Genomic DNA, 19,678 nt, shown 5'->3' with positions numbered 1-19,678 from the left:
AGACAGGTATGGGGCATTGCAGAAGCTAAACGACGCTCTTTCCCAAAGAGTGGACCCGTTCATCCGTTTTAATTTGCCTGTTTTCTAAACAAAAACAAGGCTTTGCTGGGCTACTGTATAAAGCCTCGATGTCAACGCTATTTTTGACATTTTGAATTGAAAAAGCTTCCTGGATGGGAAGCGAAACGTTTTCAAACTTGGAAACAAAGTCCAGTGGATTGCTTTTAATTTTTTTTTGGAACAGACTAGAGAACAATCTGGTATCAGCTGTTTTTCTGGACCTCATCAGAGCTCATCAAAGCAGCTCAGCTGTCTTGATGAAGACAAAGTCTGACTATGATTTTTGTTCTGTATTTTGTTCCCAATTCATCACGCTTAAATATGAGTAAAGGGAGCCCCAGTTTTATAAATACAGGTTTATAGTATGATTTTATTTAGGATTTATTTTGATTCCTTAATAACTTTCAATCATCATATTTATTTATTTATTTATTTTTAGATGAAAAGCATAACATGCCGAAGAATTAAATACTCAGATTAAAAGATTAAGTAAAATAGTTTTTATTTTTTAATCAGTAATCGTATGTTTCACTTTTGGACAATCATGAATACTTTTGACTGAGAGGGGTACTAAAACAAAAGGCCTAAAGGGGAACACAAGTCAAAAAAGGTTGGGAAACACTGTACATTGAGAACTATGGCCCCCCAGCATTAAAATGCCTCCCTGCACCTGCAGACCTGAATCCAGTAGGTGAATTCATCCATCAGCAGTTCATTCAACTCTACAGTGACCCACTAACATGTTTTCTTTTGAGATCATTGTTTTTGTGAAGAAATGCATCTAAGAGTTGAGGCAAAGTAACTCCATGACAGGACTAGGGACCTCTTGGATGTGTTGAAAGACCGCAATGACCTTAAATAAAAATATCATAGTATTTACACACACACCCACACAAAAAAATATATATGTGTGTGTAGTATATGTACATTAATAAATGTAAATTGTTATTGCTGAATGTGAACAAAACAAGGGAAATTATTTCAGAACATACATGAACAAGATGATTCCTATTAAAAACATTCGAGAAAAAATAACAAATGTTAAAATTAAGATAAAATCCAGATTATTATAATGTAATGTTCAGACAGATGGTCAGGCCTTTGTCATTTTTGTAATAATCTAAAGCTTGGATTCATATTTGTATTTTGAATGAGGGCATCAGACACCACACCTTTCTAAACGTCAGTATAATTGGCAAATGGTTTGTGTGTTAAAAGCACCTCAAAAGGATGAGAAACATGTTCTTATTAACATGCTGGTTTAAGTGCAGCATACTAGAGTTTTAAATCATCACTGGAGCCAAACAGTGCCACCAGCTGGTCCTCGTACTGGGAGATGTTCCTCTTCATGATGTCCATGCAGGGCCCCAAAAGGCGCTCAAACGCCTGGATGTCAATCACTGAAAGCAAAATGGCATTCATCTTTAGATATTTGTGTGATTGACAACTTTATAAGCTGTTACCAAAAACAAAGACATAAAATGACGAGTTAAATGAGAACATCTTTCCAATATTTTAAATTGCATCACAAACTTCAATTGTTATTTTTAATTAATAAGAAAGGGGAAATCAAATACAAGTTTAATTACATAGCCTTTTTTTCCTTTTGATGCTTGTGAACGAAAAATCATCTCACAAACTAATTTGCTAATTAACTAACAACACAGAGGTTTCCTCAGCGTCTCAGTGGTCTCTCAGTCTGGGTCAGTAGGCTGCACAATCATAGAGACAACTGCTGACTGGAATCTGGTCATTAATACTCTCTACTCCGGTATTGGAAATAAAGAAGGGTCCTATGTAATGAAACTTGTTGCCTACAGAGTGTTGTATCCAAGCATATTCATGGAAAGTTGAGTGGAAGAAAAAAAACGTGATTCAAAATAAGCCATCAGCTGGGAACGTTTAAGCATAATGCTTTGCTGACAAGTTTTATGGAGATGCAGATGAGATTTCCAAGTACAACTTTTCTCCTCTACATAACAGCATAATAGATTAGGTATAATGACCATATGTATTGATCCCAGCAAGCAGGCCTGCTTAATGATGACCTGAAGGCCACAAGCAAAGCAAAATGGACTTTCCAACCCAATCCACAGGCTGATAACTTCCATGCTAAGCGTCCTTAATGTAGTAATTAATGTGAAAGAAGGCCTATCTCTCTTCAAAATACCCTTTTTATTAATCATGCTTAATATTCTCATTTTCTGAGCCTCTAATTTTTATTTTTTTTTTACTTGGGACCTAATCCTACAAACAAAAAATATATATATTTTTAGAATATTTTACTGTGAAATAATCTACATGAGCATTTTACATTCTAAAATGAGTGAACTTCCATTTATTAAATGTACCTGCTTTGTTAATTTAGTTAATACAGGTTCGTCCCAGTGACAAAACTTCTCTTGATATATTTTCATAACCCTCTTTAGTTGGACCAGTGTGAGAAGTTTTTTTCTTTTTCTTTGCGTCCCCGTTTTTGAGACAAGTAGCCAAAGGAATTCCTGCATTGCTGTAAAATTGTTCAGTCTGGACACACAGGAGTCTCTGTGCTAGATTTTGACCTTGCTGGCTGTTAAAACACATTGATTTTTCGGACAGTAGGATGTTTGCCCCTCCCAGTTTAATGGATGAAGTTCAGTTTCAACATATGCTCTGTGACTGATGAACAAAAAGGGTCGCTGTCAGAGATGAAATGCAAACACAAGAATAATCGCAGATTCAATCAAAATTGCCTTTGGGAGATTAAAACCCATTAATGATAAACCATCACAATGTGATTTAAAATACAATTATAGGTAAAAATTGGATGGGTTTTATTTGTATTCAGCTGTCCTGATTCAATACTTCAAACAGCTGCTTAACTTTCAGTGAGAGGACAGTGTCCCTTGTAGTGCCCTGTTTGGAGGAGGGTTCTCTTGACTAGGGGCTATCTGGTCTCTGTAGAAACAGAGCAGGACTTTGGTCAGCATTGCTGGCATTAAAGGAATAGTACACCCAAAACATGATTAGCCTTCATTTTCTACTCACCCCCATGCTGAACAAAACTCTGGAGTACTTTTTTGATATCTCAAATGCATCTGGAGATCTGGGAGGCTTCTTGCCGTCTGCTGACATTCAAATAATGGAGGTCTATGGCGCCCGAGACAGAAAGGTCCACAAAAGTCCACAAAAACTTGTCAATATTCCTCCATACTGCTCGTCCAATGTAATCCAAGTGTCCTGAGTGGGTAGCATCCAGAATTTACTCCAAACGAAGTCATTTAGAATGTTTTTAGAGCCTAAACAGTAGTGTATAGGATTTCCTAATAGCGCCCCCATGCGCGCTCACGATTCTACGGAAGCCGGCAGACCAAACCAGCGCATTCAGCTCGGCAAAGAACTCATGCTCTTCCTCAACACTGAAGTCCTCAGACATTTTTCTTTCGTTGTTTCTTTCTTTGCACAGGTAAACAGCACATTTCTTCTTCTACGCTTGCATTATCGGCAGAGCAGACGCTGCATGCGCACTTTCTTCCGGTTTGGTCTGCCGGCTTCCGTAGAATCGTGAGCGCGCATGGGGGCGCTATTAGGAAATCCTATACACTACTGTTTATGCTCTAAAAACATTCTAAATGACTTCGTTTCGAGTAAATTCTGGATGCTACCCACTCAGGACACTTGGATTACATTGGACGAGCAGTATGGAGGAATATTGACACGTTTTTGTGGACTTTTATGGACCTTTCTGTCTCGGGCGCCATGGACCTCCATTATTTGAATGTCAGCAGACAGCAAGAAGCCTCCCAGATCTCCAGATGCATTTGAGATATCAAAAAAGTACTCCAGAGTGTTGTTCAGCATGGAGGTGAGTAGAAAATGAAGGCTAATCATGTTTTGGGTGTACTATTCCTTTAAAGAGGCATGACAGAATTTTCTAATGATACTGCTACCTGTGGCAAAAACGCAGAACTGCATAAATCTTCTGTTCGTTCTCGTAGCGCGCTCTCATGCTTGACATGTTTTTTTTTTTACTTTTTTTTACTTTTTTCACCTTATGTAGAGTTGCAATTGGTGTCTGGGTTGAGCTGGATACTAGTTGCTACCTAGTATCCACAAAATTCATCCTGAGTATATCGCTTCAATTGTTTGCTAGGTGATGGCTGCTCAGTGGGGCAGTGGGTAGCACAGCTGCCTTGCAGCAAGAAGGTTGATTCCCGGCCCGGGGTCTTTCTGCATGGAGTCTGCATGTTCTCCCTAAGCATGCATGGGTTCTCACCGGGTACTCTGGCTTCCTCCCACCTGTTCCCTTATGCCAAGACCTACAGCAGGCACTGGAGAGGATAACAGCCAAGTACGATGGGGACGGGACCAGAATCAGGTCTTCCAGGTCCGAGGCAATGGTTCTCAGATGGATAAAGGAGGCTTGTCCCCTTCAGGTTGGAGGACAGTTCCTGCCTCAAGTGGAGGCGCTCATTTATCCTGTGGTCTTAGAGCTAAGGGCGAATGGAGCAGGAAATCTATAGACGGATCGACACAGCTGTTGCTATAATGCAGAAAGAGAGCTGGTTGAAACGGCAAAGCTCACAATTTACTGGTTGGTCTGCATTCCTACCCTCATCAATGGTCATGAAGAATGCGATCCAGAGATACAAATGGCTGAAATTAGCTTTTTAAGCAGGGTGGCTTGACACTCCCTCTGAGATAGGATGAGGTGCTCGGTCATACAGGAGAGGCTTGGAGTAGAGCTGCTTCATCGAGAGGAGTCAGCTGAGGTGGCGCAGACAGCTTTTTAGATACCCTTGGATAATATTTATAATTATATATTTGAATTTTATTTATCTCACATGGGATAATTTTCCTCTGCATTTAACCCTTTGGGAGCAGTGGGCTGCCATAGTGTGGCTTTACTTGTCAATTTGCCTTGACAAGTAAAGTTGATAATCCTTATCCAAATGACAAGCACTGTGTAGTAAATTTAAGGTTTAAAATATACTTAGAGGACTATACGAATTAAAGGTTGAAGCTACAACCGTTCATCAAAACCCTTCATTTTGAAAACAATATATTATCCAACAGAAGGTTTAGAGTAGTGCAGAATAAAAGTATAAACTTTATTGAAAAAATATATAGTTTATATAAAAAAAATAGAAGCTGAATTAGGGTGAAGATTACAAAATATTTTAAGAAATGAACCCTACGGACCCACCGGCGGGTCCAGCTGCTACGTGACCTCGTAATCTTACCAAACCCCCAGTATTGATGTAAAAAACATATTTGGCACAGTTTGGTGACATTTATGGATAAATGTGCCAAAATGGCCTCTCCGCCTAAGAAATTTCTCACTAATACCATTCTAAAATAAATATGATTCATCTGATTGAGTCCAAATTTGGTATATTTTTACACAACATTTAGATTTGAAAGTCTGTACTACTTTTTTGTGCTATAAATAATATTTTGGTAGTGTTTTGCAATGTTTATTTCAAAGAAAATTTTGGCGAGGTTCAAAAAATGCAAAATATTTTGTATTTTGTCCCTAATATTTCAGGCAGGGTCAAAGCTACAATGGTGCTGACACCAGAAAACCATTCTATGACATCTTACCTTTACAGACGTACCAAAAGTTTCTTCTTAAATCTAATAGCTTTGAGGCTATAAGTTATTTACTTTTGTGTGTTTTTGTCAGGCAGAAATTTATTTATACCCCCTTAGGGTGTAAGAGGTTAAGGAAGCAAAGAGGATGTGGTTATATGAACAACAAGCTGTTCTTCTAGACAGGTAAGCATTAGCATTAGCAGACCTGAAAAATGCCGGAAAACAGAGTAGAAAATTTCACCACCTAGTGGCTGGGAGGAGTTAAACTTATAGTTGTCACCTTTAATATGGACAAAAACAAATGACAAAGGCTTCTTACCTCTGTCAGTTTATTAAAGATACAAAACAATGCAAGCATCTATTGAGAGATTAGGAAACATCTAAATATAATAAGCTGATATATAAAATATATAACTATTTTTGCTCAAAGTAAATCTTATAGACACCGATTATTGCTGATTATCCAGATTGTTCACTTAAAAAAAAGGTTACAAGTTTTAACTACTCAGGGTTCCTGGCAAATTATGAAAATGGTAGGAGTTCAACAAACCTAAACATTTGGTCTCTCCAACGGCGTAGACAGAGGCTGCACGGGGTTTATTGTTGACCAACGCCAGCTCTCCAAAATACTGCCCTCTGGAGCAACGAGCCACTTCCACCTCTGTGTTATCCTGCTGGTTCACCTTTGTCTGCAGCAGAAAGAGGAGAAAAAAACTGGTCAGAGGGCAGATCGGTTTGTAATTAGGAGACTGGGGAAAAAAAACAGTATGTTCATGATATGCTTATTACAGTAAATTTACTTTGGTTTTGATCAGTATCTTCACCTCCCCTGTTTCCACAATGTAGAAACATTCAGCTCTGTCACCCTGCAGCGACAGACACTATTCTGTAATTAATATAAAAACATTAAAATTATCTAAAAGTGACAGATTTAAAGCTGCTTACCTGTGCTATAATGCGATCGCCATCATTAAATGTTCGTACTCCTAAAACATCAACTATCTTCATCCTCTCAGAGAGCTAGAGCAGAGGAAAACGTCTGATGATGTTAGTGCATCTTTGTGGTGCATTTGTTTGCATAAGGCCTGTTTCTAAATAACAAACCTCAAGACAGTTGAGAAGAGGCACACACTCTATGAAGGCCTCATACAGCCTCCTCTTCTTTGCGTTGTTTTTCACAATCAGTCGGTGAAATGTGGCTCGATCCTGACAGGACACAAAAGGACCTTCTGGTTGGTTTAGATTAGCAAAAAGAAACCAAAAAAGCAAAAACAAATCAAAAGCAGTGTAGTTCACTCACCAGGCCCCATAGAGTGCCCTCCTCTGTTGCTACGATGGTGGCAGCTCGCGGCGTGTTATACATAAGGGCTAGTTCCCCAAAGCTGCCCTTGTTGTTATACTTTCCCACACACACACTCACTCCATCCTTTGCCACAAAGATATCATACACACCTCTAAAATGACAGAACATTAATCATTTTATTGCCAAACACAGATGTATTCTAATTAAACATATGCTGGGTTTTTAAAACTGTAATCTACTTGTCTATGACGTAGAAGTTATCCCCATCGTCTCCCTGGTCGATGATGTGGTCTTGAGGTTTGACCTGAACCTCAAACATGGCGTCCAGAACCTCAGAAAACTGTTCCTGTGTGAATATGGGCAACAAATTCCTTTGAGTTTTATTTTCAAGCACAAAAAGTGTTTGATGAAATAAAGACGGTGCCTAATAGATTTCATATTCCTCTTTATTTTTAAATGCTATATATGGATTTCTCCATTGTGAGTTCAATGATGTTCATTTTAGCATGTTTTGGAGTGACCTTTTTTTTAGTCATTCTTGCAGATAATACAAATTTGTAAAGATATATTACCGATTATTTATCATTGAGCAAGAAGAAAGATTAGAGCCAAGACTCTAATATGTTGATCTGTCCCAAATATTTGAAGAACAGACTTTAGATTTTCTTCACACTGAGCTAATGTTATTTGTGATGTTTAAGAGAAAAAAAGTCACATTTGAACCTCTGCGTTATATTGGTTTTGCCTATGCATCTTTAGTGTTCAATAAAAACATTGTGGTAATTTGCAGAATGCATGCTGCTAAGAGAGGTTTCATAATAAACTGTTTAAACAACAGCTTAATTACATTCTGTTCTGCCTAATGCGTGTGTGTGAATCCACAGGTCAGTCATCACCATCATGTACATCATACAAGTTTTATACCTCATGTATATGTAGATTTCAACTGTTTTTTACCTTTTCCAGAGTCTTAAACAGCAGAATATCTTTGCATGCATCCTGAAGCCGTCGACGCTGCTCGTCTGTTTTGGGATTCACAACCTGAGGCTGACTGTTATCATCTGATTCATCGTCAGGGTCATAAGCCTCTGCACAAACTGAGACAGAGCAGAGCTGTTATTGTAACATTCATTTTGTGCTCCTTTTTGTTAAAAAAAGCCTTTTTTGACCTTTACGTCAAAATAAAAATAAAAATTCATACAAGGTCATATTACATGGATTCATATTTTAGAAATGAAACATGTCTACTTTGATCCCAGATGCAACCAGCATAAACAATAAGTGACAGGAGGGAAAAAGAAGACAAATACATATTAAATATCATTTTATTATTCCATGAAATCTATTACTAATTGCAGAAATACATTTTTGTCCAGGATAAAGAGACAAATATTTTGGGGCTAATTTGTATTTTGGAAGGTATTAATGTTGTCTGGGAGAGTAAAATATCAGTGACAAGAATTTTTTATGCAAAGTAATTTTCAAAAACATCTTTACCCAAGAAATATTATACACAAACACATTTTTCCATTTCTTTTATAAAAGATTAAAGATTTGCCACTTATAGCAGTTTCAAATGGATTTAATCTTTATATCTTATCTCTTCAAAGTCTAGTATATAGATCCCATATGAAATATACAGTTTTACATATAAAATGCTAGTTTTTCAGTTAGTAAAAACATCACTGAGTGGAAAACAATTAAAAGTGACATTTTAAGTGGGTTGTAGGACAATTAAAAAAATAAGTAACCAATTTATAATGTATTAACAGGTGTAAATTGTGAATAGAGATTTTGGAAAGACTTAAAAAAATTTAAATTAACTCCAAAATACACAGTTTTAGGCTGTTGCTTCAGCACTAAAGGTTAATAAAAAAAATAAATCAAATGTGGATTGTTAAAATTAATTTATATCAATCAAACATTTTTGCTATTCACTGACCTGCGACCCTGCGACTCCTACTGCTCCTGGACTCTGAAAGAAGGCAAGAGATTAACGTTTTAAATTTCCAACTTTTTTACACAGTCACAGCCTATTTGATTACGACTTAACACTCACTGGGAGCCTCTTTCACCTCCTCTTCTTCATCGTTTTCCTTTGAGTTGTTTGACACCGTTTCAAAAGTGACATCCTTCCCTGAGGGATTGCTGTTGTGCTTCTTGGCTTGCTGCTCGTTCCTTTGATTATCCAGGATTCGTGTGAAATGCTGCACAGCAAACTCCAACAAGTTAGCAGGCCTGTGACGGAGAACCTCCACCGTGTAGCCCTGCAGCAGCTCCTTCAAACCAGCTGGGATCTCTATATTACTCATTGTTGGAGAGGATCGGATGGTCTGAGGCTGACTGGAACAAAAAAGCTATTTCTACAAGTTCATCTCATGACATAGCCCAACCTAAAAGCCTGGAACATGTCGGTTTTATCAGTTGCACCATCAGCACGGAACACACAGACTGCTCCCCATCCTCTAAATCTCTGCTTTTTATTGATTTCTTTATTTAGCACAGCCTGCCGAGAACTATTGACCAGCACTGCCCACATCATCTGTAATTAAAGGCCATCCAATGGATTATATGTCTGAAGTTGATGTTTTGGCAAAGAAGAATTTTAACTGGTAATCTGACATATGAAGATAAATCAAATTTCTCACTAGTTTTGGTTCAGGCCCAATTTTCATTAAATGGACTGAATTTCTGTGCAGATCCCCTATTGATAGACTTCCTGTAAATACCTCTCTGTCCAGCTCTTTTGCCTTGAATAGCAGTAAACAGGAGGATGCTTATAACGCTCACCATTGTTTTTTGTGCTGAAACTGAAACCATTAGTAAAACTATTGGAAGCCATCAAATAACGGCCAGTGTTTTACTGGGAGACAATTAACATTTAATGTTGGCTTTATGCGGATGAAGATTTGTTTTTTATTACTGACCCAGATAGTCCATTACCATCCATTTGTCAATTATTGGTCTTAGTTTGGTAGAATTCCAGGTCACAAAAGTAATTTCAAAAATTAGTAATTTTCTTTTCATATGGCAACATTTTGGCTTCACTTTTAAGTCAAAATTAAAAACCCACTTGTTTAGAGCCTCCTTTGACTGGAAAAACTGTTTACTGGGGTATAATTAAAGTTTGTGATCCAACTGTTTTATTTGCTTTACTATCGTGTTTTTATCTGTAATTGCTTTTATTCTGCTTTTATTTTCCTTGCATTTTACTATTTAATTCATGTAAAACACAAATTGCCTTTTTGCTAAATTGTGATATACAAATAAACTTGCATATGCCTTAACCTTATCTTACTTACCTGGACCTCAGCAAATATCAAAGAGCTGCATAAGTTTAAGAGACTCGCACAAGTTAAATGACATCTTAGAAGGTGATCTTTCTTTGTCATGGGTACTTTAGGAAGGATTGATCGAATAAAGAGAAATGTGGTCCCTAGAATACTAGAACTACTACACACATTACCTTTTAAAATAACAGTGGGAAAAAAATCAGTTAAGCACTCCATTATTGGATATTTAACTCCTTAGCCTTAAAGGTAAAAGCTACAAGTTTAAGTCCTGCCTGCCACTAAATAGATCTTGTCTGTTTTCCTTCCACACAGCAATCAGCTGGTTTTCCTTAGCTAGAAAACTTTAATCCAATCTGACTGTATGATTTATTGAATTGTCTCTGTAAATTGCCATGAGATGACACATGTAGTGAATTGGTGCTATAGAAATCACCTGAATTGAATTTAATTCCCAGCTGATTCCCCACTAATGCTCTTGGGTTAACCGTGTGATAAGTTCCTAATAACGCTCAATAATTTTTTATTCAATAAAGGTTAAACATTTTAGAAAATATTAGCACTTTTAAGTCTGCCTGTAAAGCTTAATTTTTTTAGTTATACCCAAAAATAACTCTGGAACCATAGACCTAGAGAGGGTAGGTCAGTGGCCAAAATGGACATCTGGCTGCTAAACTCATTGATGTCCTCTAGTTGTTCTATTAGGTGTCTATTAAAAATAGAAGGTATGAAACACATATTAAAACATTTCAGTAAATTATTCAAAGATTTTAAAAGCCTGTTAGCCTAATCAAAGACCCTAACATCTCGCAGAAGCACCCCCTTACTACTGGTCTGAGTGAACCTCTGGGTATGATAACATTTCAGCAGAAGGGACCCGGGATTTCGAATTCTTTTTTTAAACTCAACATGATGTGGTGGCAATTTCAAAATATATCACAGTTCATAAGTATTTCTGTTACATCATGGAAACACCTCAGTCAGTGTAAGGTTGGATAAATCATGTCCAGCTTTGTGAAGCATATGAAGGACCTGAATCATTCATTGGTTGCAGAATAAAGATTCTGTGTTATTATTGAATGAATTATTTTTTTTAAACCCTTTTAAACAAACGTCTTTAAATCCTAGAATGGAATATGGCCCTGTCCTGTCCAGCCATGCCTTAAGCAAATTCAGGGTGACAGGGGAAGTAACATTCAAGAGCATCACACAGCCATGGCTGGGTGCAGGCCTAACTGCTTCCATTAATGTGTATCTACTTAAACACCTTTCCAGGGAACTTTATATAACTGAGCAACATAGCGGTGGGGCCTTCAGAGTGACTGTTTAACACCCGACCTGTCAGTCGGCACCTTCTAAATAAAGCCTGTTGTTTCTCAGAGGGGTAGATAGATCCTGGACTGGAAGGAAGATGCAGCTGTTTATAATTATGTGCGACTGTCCACACCACGTCCACCCAATTAATCATCCCATTTGACTAATTTGGGAAGTAGAGTTGTGTGTGAAGCATTGACCTAATGCCTGGAAAAAATGGGAACATTTTGGAGTCTGTGGGGCCTAAATAAGATTATGAATCATTGAATTTGTTACTTATAAAACCCATGTAGAAAATCTGTAAAAGCTATTACCCTGGTTTCTTTTATTAGACTTTTTTTGTAAGTATTACTCTGCTTCAATAGAAGTATTTTACTTTGTTTTTTAACTTATTTTGCATTTACTATACTCATGTAGTCATGGAGAGAGTCCATCTAATAAAGGCTGGAGAGGTGATTTTTTTAACTGTAAATCTCCCCGTTTGCAAAGAAGGAGACAAGTGTATATAAGAAAAAAAAAAAACAGCAACACAATAGATGTTAAAGATGAATCTGTTTTAAATTTTCATGCTGACATTTACATAATGTCATTCAATCATTCACATTGCCTTTACATTTACAAATTAGACAGACGGTGTGAGGTTTTCACTGAGTGAGAGACGTTTCCAGGAGGACAGTTTGAAGGAGCCGGCTGCTCACAAAGACTTAAAATGCACCTGAAATGTTCCTCTGTTAGCAGTTAAAAGGTAAGGCACCACATGTTCGTTTCACTCCTTTTCTAGTAAAAAAAAACAAACTCCAAAAATAAAAGAATAAAGTCTATAAGGAGCGAGAACATTCGGACTGTCTTTGTGTTTGTGTGTGAGGTGGCATCGTTACAGAATCCCCCCCAGCATCTCTGGCCTCTCAGCAGCGCTGCACCACCCCTCTACTGTTCCAACAAAAACAATCAAGTATATTTGTGGAAAACTGATAAAAATCTCTTCATTTCACATGATTCTCCCTGTATAAAGGAGCTATTATTGCTGGTATTCTCCAGACGGCACTGCTTCGAGGCTATGTCACAGGTTCGGAGCTAACCAGTTCAGAAACTTCATGGCCAGTTCAAATCCTAAGAAGCAGGCCTGCAAATGAGAATGAAGACACAGCTTGATTAGAACAACTAACATCTGACAACAATAATCCGTTATATTTAATTAACTAAAATCACTGGTCACATCTAAAAAAACTTTAGAAATTAATTTATTTTTAATGCAGAAGCATCAGCTAAGACTGAAAGAACTGCTTCAGCTTTCTTGAAAATACTGACATATATAACTCGCAGCTTTTTACTTGCTCAAAGATATTAACTGTAAAGGGAGCAAAATGACCGGCATGTGTAACTAACAAATGTGTTTATATGTAATATCAAGATCAGTTTTCCCTCGGGAAATATGCATAATAATGTGTTTTACTTTTTTTTAAAAACACATTGTGAAATGCTAAGCCTCTTTTAATGCTTTTTGGTCCTACAAAACAAATTTGGATTAAATGCACCTTTGAGACACATCGACCTTATTAGCCAATATGTAAATGACCAAACTGCTTACATGATCATATCTGCCTCATCTACAGGTGTTCACCTCCATCTCACCACTGAGCTGAGGAACAAATGATGGACACTCACCGCATTCGCAGGAAATGCTCTAAGCATGACGGCGTTGAAGCCTTTGTACAGAGAGGTGATGCCCTCCTCCCGGATCAGCTCCCGCAGAACGTCTCGAAAACCGTTGGGATACTTTCCTTCAGGAGCTGACAGGCAGAGGAAAAAAACGAGGTTCAGGATGACGGCATGTTAGAATCCTGACAGGCAGCTTTTACACACAGAAGTGGAAATAAAAGACAACAGGGAACATTAACCAAGAGAATGAGTGGAAAAAATATTTAGAAACGCTGTAGACTGATTGATTTAGATGCATCTGTGACATCTGTACTGTTGGGACACCAGATTAAATTCAACCTTCAGTTGTCCAGCTGTTGATCTAAAGCTAAGAGGAGCAAACAAGGAGCATTGCTCACATTTCTTATAAATTTGCTAAAGTTCAAAATAAACAAAAAATAAAATACAAATAATGCATAGGTACAGTTAAAAGTGCAATAAAAGTCATCATTTATAATTTTTTTTTAAAAACTTAAACAGATAAAAAAAAAGAGGGAACATTCCACAGAAGCCTTCTACTGATCCTATTTGACTATGTAAGTCAATCCCCCACGAGAAAATGTTTCTCCTGGAAAAGGGTGGCTTTACATCATGTTTTAGACAACAAACCTGTTTGGAAGCGGGACTTGAGAACGTCGGGTGGGATTGCAACGGCCCAGTTGAAGATGCCGGCCATTCCTCCAGCAAACAGCACGCTGGGAATGCTGAGCTCGCTGGGGCTGCAGAGGGAAGATGCCATGTCATTATGCTCAGGGGACAATTAGCGACATGAAAACCAGGAATCAGGAAATCCTCACCTTTTTCCTGCTGGTGTGAGGAGGTTCTTCAGCCATTCATAAGACATGAAGTACATTCCACTCGCTGGAACATCTAATGAGAAACAAAAACCAAAATCAATTCAAAAAGTGAAAGTAATTTTACACAGACAAATTACAGCGACTCATGTAAAGCATTTATTGGTGATGTTTATGGTTACCAATTGCATGAACTCAAAATTAAGTTTCTCAGAAATTGGAGTCAGTCAAGTGTGATAATTTCCATTGATTTTCAAGGAGCGGCAAACGCCATGACCTCGTCCAACATGATTTTCTGATGGATCGGAAACTGAGGCTTTATTTTACATGCTGATAAAATTTTCTAGCAGGACTTTGCAGCTGATCTACACTGATCAAGGTACCACTTGGTTTAGTGACCATCATGTTACGGTTTTCCAATGGCCGTAAAAATGGCCTCATCTATCCCACACAGGTAATCTATGGAGGAAGATAAGAGACACCAACTATGCAGAAAAAGAGAGGGTTGGTACTAAAGCAACTTGGTGTTCTGAATACTTCTGCAGAGCCACAGACCGAGCTCTTCCATGCAATGCAGCCATGTTGTTTAGTTTTATATTCATGCATGCAGTCCACATCGCACACCTTTTCCAACACTTTCCCCTTCCACTTAATTTCCCATTAAAAGCTGCATAAAGTCAGCAGAACTGACAGTCCTTTAGCAAGGATCTTTCTGACCAACCCTCCTAGGGGTAGGAAATCATTGTTTGTTGGACTATTGTACATCACTAGGATTCTTCCCTATGATTGATTTGGAGCCCGATATGAACCTGCTTTTTAACTGTTCTAACATTATATTTATATTTTGCTATTTTACTAAGTTGAACTGTTATTACCTTGCTTTCTTTCCTTTATTTGAAATGGAACAATGCACGTTCAGTCACAGGGTTTAACATGTCAATATGCCATTAAGTCATACAGGCTAATTTTCATCTGCAGTCCCAAAGCTCTATGCTATTATAATCAAGACAAACAATAATGAACTATTGAAACATCAATTTTTGTGCAATGAATCTACAACATAAGTGAGTTTAACTTTGTGTATGAAATGACTGGATTACCAGTTTATTGAGATACATCTGTATGATAGCAACAGCTGGAATCTCTGCCAACAACTCCCAATAAATTAGTTATGCAATCGATGAAAGTCTACAGTTGTAGTTGCTGTTCTTCTTCAAAGTGGCCGATAAAGATTAGAGGCCTCAAACGGTCCAAAGATAAACTGCATACTGAGGATTGTTACACTGACAGAAACATCATAGGTTTTCCTAGACAGAACCCCCAATGGAGCTAGTTAATTATCAGCTTCTCTAACATACAAAGTTTTTACATATCAATGCTTCTATGTCCTTTGCTGAGTCTGTTTCTGTCTTCTTGCTTGAGGTTTCTTCCTGTAAAAACATTTATAAGATAAAACTAGGGCTAAAACAATTAATCAGACTAATCGATTATTGAAATAATTTTCAACTAATTTAGTAATCGATTAATCGTTAAACTATACAGACTCTAAAACATACCTTTAGCTGACAGAGCGACCCACTTAGACCAGTAATTATATCAGCATTAAAAAAAAGTCAACATTTTGCATTTAAGATAAAAAACTTTTTGGTCTGTCAATATGCTCTATCCAGAACTCCTCAAGTGGAAAAGTTTTATTTTCACTTCGTCAAATTTCGCAAAAAGGTTACTTCAAGTATTCTTTTGCTATCTTATTATTAATTGATTAATCAAAAAAATAATTGACAGATTAATTGATTTACAAAATAATCGTAAGTTGCAGCCATAGATAAAACCTTTAACCTATCTGACTGTACAATTAAACTTAATGCACTCTGTAAAGAAATGACCTCTGGTGTGAAGTGGGACATAATAAATAATTGAATAATAGCTTTGATGTTACTAATGCAATAATGCTAATGTTCAACACAGAAAAGGAACCCTGATCATCAACTGGTTCATCTGCAGAAACCTAAACAGATCGATCTTTTTCTATGTGGCAGATGATTCCTTCTCTCATCTTCTAAAACAAGCTTCCCAGCCAGTAAAGAAAGGAGCCGGTTGAGCCTGTGTTTGCAGATAAGCAGAGATAGGATTCAGGACCTCGCCCGCAGAAGAAGGACACTCCCCGTTTCAGATCTCTAGCTAGCTTAACTTTTCACCAATTTACCTTCATTTCTTTAATCCGTTCATAAACGTCCGTACAAACTCAAAGTGAAGACAAACCTCTCATGAGAGTCAAAGCTGTTCCTTTGTAGACTCCTCTGATCCCAGCCTCTCTGTACAGCTGTTTCACGCAGTCCATCGGCCCTGCATACTTCACCTCTCCAGTTGAGGCCTGAATCTGAACATATACACAAAAGAAAACATTTTCTTTCCAAATCAAGTTCCTGCAATCTCATATCTAGCTCAAATTTTAAATTGAGTTTTTTAAAACAGGAACGGACCTGTAGGAGACATTTGATGCGCTCTCCAGGAGCCATGATAGCTGTGGTGAAAATGCCTGATAACATCCCAGCAGCAAACAGCTGTGGATACCTGGAGACCAGAAGAGAAAGCTGAGGAAAAGTCCTACGCCGCAGCATAAAGACAACCCCCTGGAGTAAACTGTCACCTACGTAAGGATATCATCAGGTGTCTTCTGCTGTAGCTTCTTGCCGAGTCCAAATCCAAAGAAACAGACAGCAAACATGGGCGTAACTCCTATTATTGGGGCCGCCATTCCTCTATACAATCCTTTTACACCCTGTAAGAAACATCATTGTGAGAAGAGAGGAAAGATAACGATGAACTCCTGAAAGATGTCTGCTCACCTCTTTGGCCAAGGTCTTTTTAAAACAGTCGATGGTTCCAGCATACAGAAGGCTCTCTCCAGGTTTGGGTTTTGGTTGAGTCTGTAGGCGCACCTGAAGGGAAAGAGCAACGTTTTATTCTTATCAGAAATTATAAGATCATTAGAGGAATCAGATAGGCAGTGACATCAGGGAGCATCTGAAGAAGAACATGAATACACTCCTTTCTGTACATATGCAGAAACTGACCAAAAAAGGGCATTTTGCATGCAATTAAAATACATTCACAAACCACGTTATCAGGTACGTCACAAGCAGTGAAACAGCCAGTTACTTGCGTTTACGGGCATCTGGATGTGAGCATGAGAATAGGGGAGATTTTTTTAAAAAAGTCACTGAACACTGGATCAGACAGCTGATCTATCCCAAGGTTTAGAGGGAACGGTCCACAAAATTAAATATGTGACTGGCAGAGATTAAATTGACAGAAAAGGCCTGTTTATGCCACAGAAGAAGAGTGGCGTCTACTTCTGTGGTTCAATATAACTGAAAGGCATCGGTAGCTTAATAAGTCACTTATTTCAATCAAATTGGTTGTCTCTGAATACTCGGCACGTTGAACCTTCAAGCAGATAAGCTACAGCAGCAGAGCAAATGCTGCCTTTTTTCAGCTCAGCACAGAAAAGGCCAGATTGGAAGTCTGGGAAAAACATTGCCTGGTCTGATGAGTCTTAGCAGCAGCAACAATCTATGGGACTGAGGATTAAGGCAGCTCTGGAGATAAAAGCAGTCCAACTATGAAGAACTGAAGGCTCTTCCAGGGGTTATTCGTCTTCTCTATTAAATCATCTTTAAGGAACTGAATGAAATCAGCCAAGCTCACTGAGATGCTTAACATTATAAACCAAGTTTGACATGTCTTAACGTAACCTGGATTTAACGTGTGATGTACAATGAAACTGGGTGAATGATCAGGTTGCATTGAATTGGTTTAATTATATCTTTAGATAAGACTTCGATCTGTTCATCTTGTTAAAGAATAGGGCTGTGTACAAAAAAAAAAAAGAAAAAAAATCGATTTTTAATAGATTCCTTTAAATTTTTGCAAAATCGATGTCTAGAGAATGAGATTGAATAGTTTTATAGTGACCCGCGTAATGTTCGCGTTCAAATGAGCAGGAAAAATGCACTCAAGATGACTTTAAGCCAGACAGCTGCAAATATAGCCAATAGGTTGATTGAAGACATTAACAAATGGAGGCTGACCAGAAAACACCCTGTAGTTGTTATAGACAACGCTGCAAATATGGTTTGTGCAGTGAATATAATGCAGCTCATGAATGTCTGCTGTGTCACTACTGCTTGCTCGAGTGAGGCTTCACTTTTTCACTTTTCACAAACAAGTTTGCACTTATGAGACAGTTTTGTTCACATCTGCAGTTTAAACTGTCTGATTTACAAGTTTGCACTTTGTTTTTAATGTGACAGGAAAAAATAAAATACATGAGTATTTTGAAACACAGCTGAACCACTTTCATTATTGTAAAAACAGATTGAATCGAAATGAATCCATTTAGAACTGTATGAATCGAAATCTAAATGATTCAGGACTTTGGCCAAAATACCCAGCCCTACTAAAGAATTGTTAAAAAGCTTTTGTTTATTCAGAGGTACATAATAAAACTAATTGCATTTACAGAAATATGTAGATATGAGCCTGGTGAGAGGGTATCGTACTCTGAGGCTAAGGAGATCTTAGGTGCATTTGCAACTGTGTCACAGTTTTCACTCACTTTAATTCTTTGAAACAATTAATGTTACGACAACAGTGATTTGATGTCGAAATAGCTATTCACTGAAATGTGAAGGTGAAGAACAATGCTTGTGTCAGGTCTGGTCTTTGCGGTTTCCATTCTGTAAAGGAGTGAGGTGCATTAATTAGCCCAAGATACTTTTTTTTTTGGGCGGGGGGGGGGGTCCATCAGACTAAAAGATGATCAAGCAGCTAAATCCAAAGAAAACACAGTCACAAAGTGTGTAGAACTGATGAAGACCACTTTCAAATGTTAAGAGGAAGTCTGACACCCTAAGAAGTTAAAAAGTAGGATGACCACTTTGTTAGTAAATGAATGAGACTGTCTGAGGTCTCAGTCTTCATGTAGGTGTTTCTCTGATCATTGGATCATCATCACTCTGAGCTATTTACCTGAGCTGCAGTGATCACGTGACTTCCTATATCTGGGTCAAAGGTATCCAGCAACAGTGACACAACACACTTAACACTACAGGCTGTATTTTATAAACTCAAATTGTCAGCTGAACCCGGATGCATTCTGTTGACTGTTTCCCCGATCAGGGCAGAGGAAAACCCAGACACAACATTCAGCGATATTTACCTTGATGGTGTCCAGTGGATGTCCGGCGAAAACCAGGCAAACCCCTCCGAAACCTCCGGCGAAGAAGTTCTTCAGCGGGCTGATCGGCTGCTGTTGTTTGGCCATTTTTGCTTCCCGCACTCTGCAAGACAGAGGAACAAAAATAAACAAATATTAGTGAGCTAAATAGGGAAAAGATACTACACAGAAAAACAGGTCAGTAGAAACCAAACAACTTCTAACCTTCTCTGCTTTTCCACCGAGAGATCCTCCGGAGAGCTGCTGCTGCTGTCACTGCAGTCCAAAGGACCTTTAACCCACTTCTACCCGGACTGATTTTACCGTGACACAACCATTCAGCGGTACGACCATCTATATAGTCCGAATGGAAACTTAAAGCCTGAATTATCAATAAAAATAATCACTAGAAGTAGTGACTCTT

General features: G+C 38.0%; 1 protein-coding gene across 2 annotated transcripts; it reads right to left on the bottom strand.

Annotated features, from left to right (window-relative positions):
• Positions 1 to 568: 568 nt before the first annotated feature.
• LOC119780035 (mitochondrial carnitine/acylcarnitine carrier protein-like) lies at positions 569 to 19,598 on the bottom strand. Of its 2 annotated transcripts, XM_038279916.1 has the most exons (18): positions 19,480 to 19,598; positions 19,258 to 19,378; positions 16,883 to 16,975; positions 16,688 to 16,815; positions 16,517 to 16,607; positions 16,296 to 16,413; positions 14,037 to 14,109; positions 9,441 to 9,443; positions 8,997 to 9,244; positions 8,880 to 8,912; positions 7,895 to 8,034; positions 7,177 to 7,283; positions 6,935 to 7,088; positions 6,739 to 6,840; positions 6,580 to 6,654; positions 6,435 to 6,500; positions 6,185 to 6,323; positions 569 to 1,460 (listed from the first exon to the last, which is right to left on the bottom strand). In XM_038279916.1, the coding sequence occupies exons 2-18, from the start codon at positions 19,360 to 19,362 to the stop codon at positions 1,336 to 1,338; spliced, it is 1,800 nt and encodes a 599-aa protein (XP_038135844.1). In that variant the 5' UTR covers positions 19,363 to 19,378; positions 19,480 to 19,598; the 3' UTR covers positions 569 to 1,335. The 2 variants fall into 2 exon arrangements, with proteins under 2 accessions (XP_038135844.1, XP_038135843.1); XM_038279915.1 differs by lacking the exons at positions 569 to 1,460; positions 6,185 to 6,323; positions 6,435 to 6,500; ... (6 more) ...; positions 8,997 to 9,244; positions 9,441 to 9,443 and adding exons at positions 12,077 to 12,664; positions 13,207 to 13,331; positions 13,849 to 13,958.
• Between the last annotated feature and the right edge of the window lie 80 nt (positions 19,599 to 19,678).

The sequence above is a fragment of the Cyprinodon tularosa genome, unplaced genomic scaffold (genome assembly GCF_016077235.1).
Source record: "Cyprinodon tularosa strain WSP-4 unplaced genomic scaffold, ASM1607723v1 ctg154, whole genome shotgun sequence".
NCBI classification, from domain to species: Eukaryota; Metazoa; Chordata; class Actinopteri; order Cyprinodontiformes; family Cyprinodontidae; genus Cyprinodon; species Cyprinodon tularosa.
Note: the sequence above shows the minus strand (reverse complement) of the source record. Positions and strands in the feature narration are given on the sequence as shown.

Bases quoted from the DNA above. Each gene is read 5' to 3' on its own strand.
- LOC119780035 (XM_038279916.1), bottom strand. From the start codon at position 19,362: ATGGCCAAACAACAGCAGCCGATCAGCCCGCTGAAGAACTTCTTCGCC. The intron at 14,110-16,295 runs GTTTGTCTTCAC...GTTTCTCATTAG, and splicing joins AGCTTTGACTCTCATGAGAG to ATGTTCCAGCGAGTGGAATG. The intron at 7,284-7,894 runs GTAAAAAACAGT...ATATTCACACAG, and splicing joins TGTTTAAGACTCTGGAAAAG to GAACAGTTTTCTGAGGTTCT.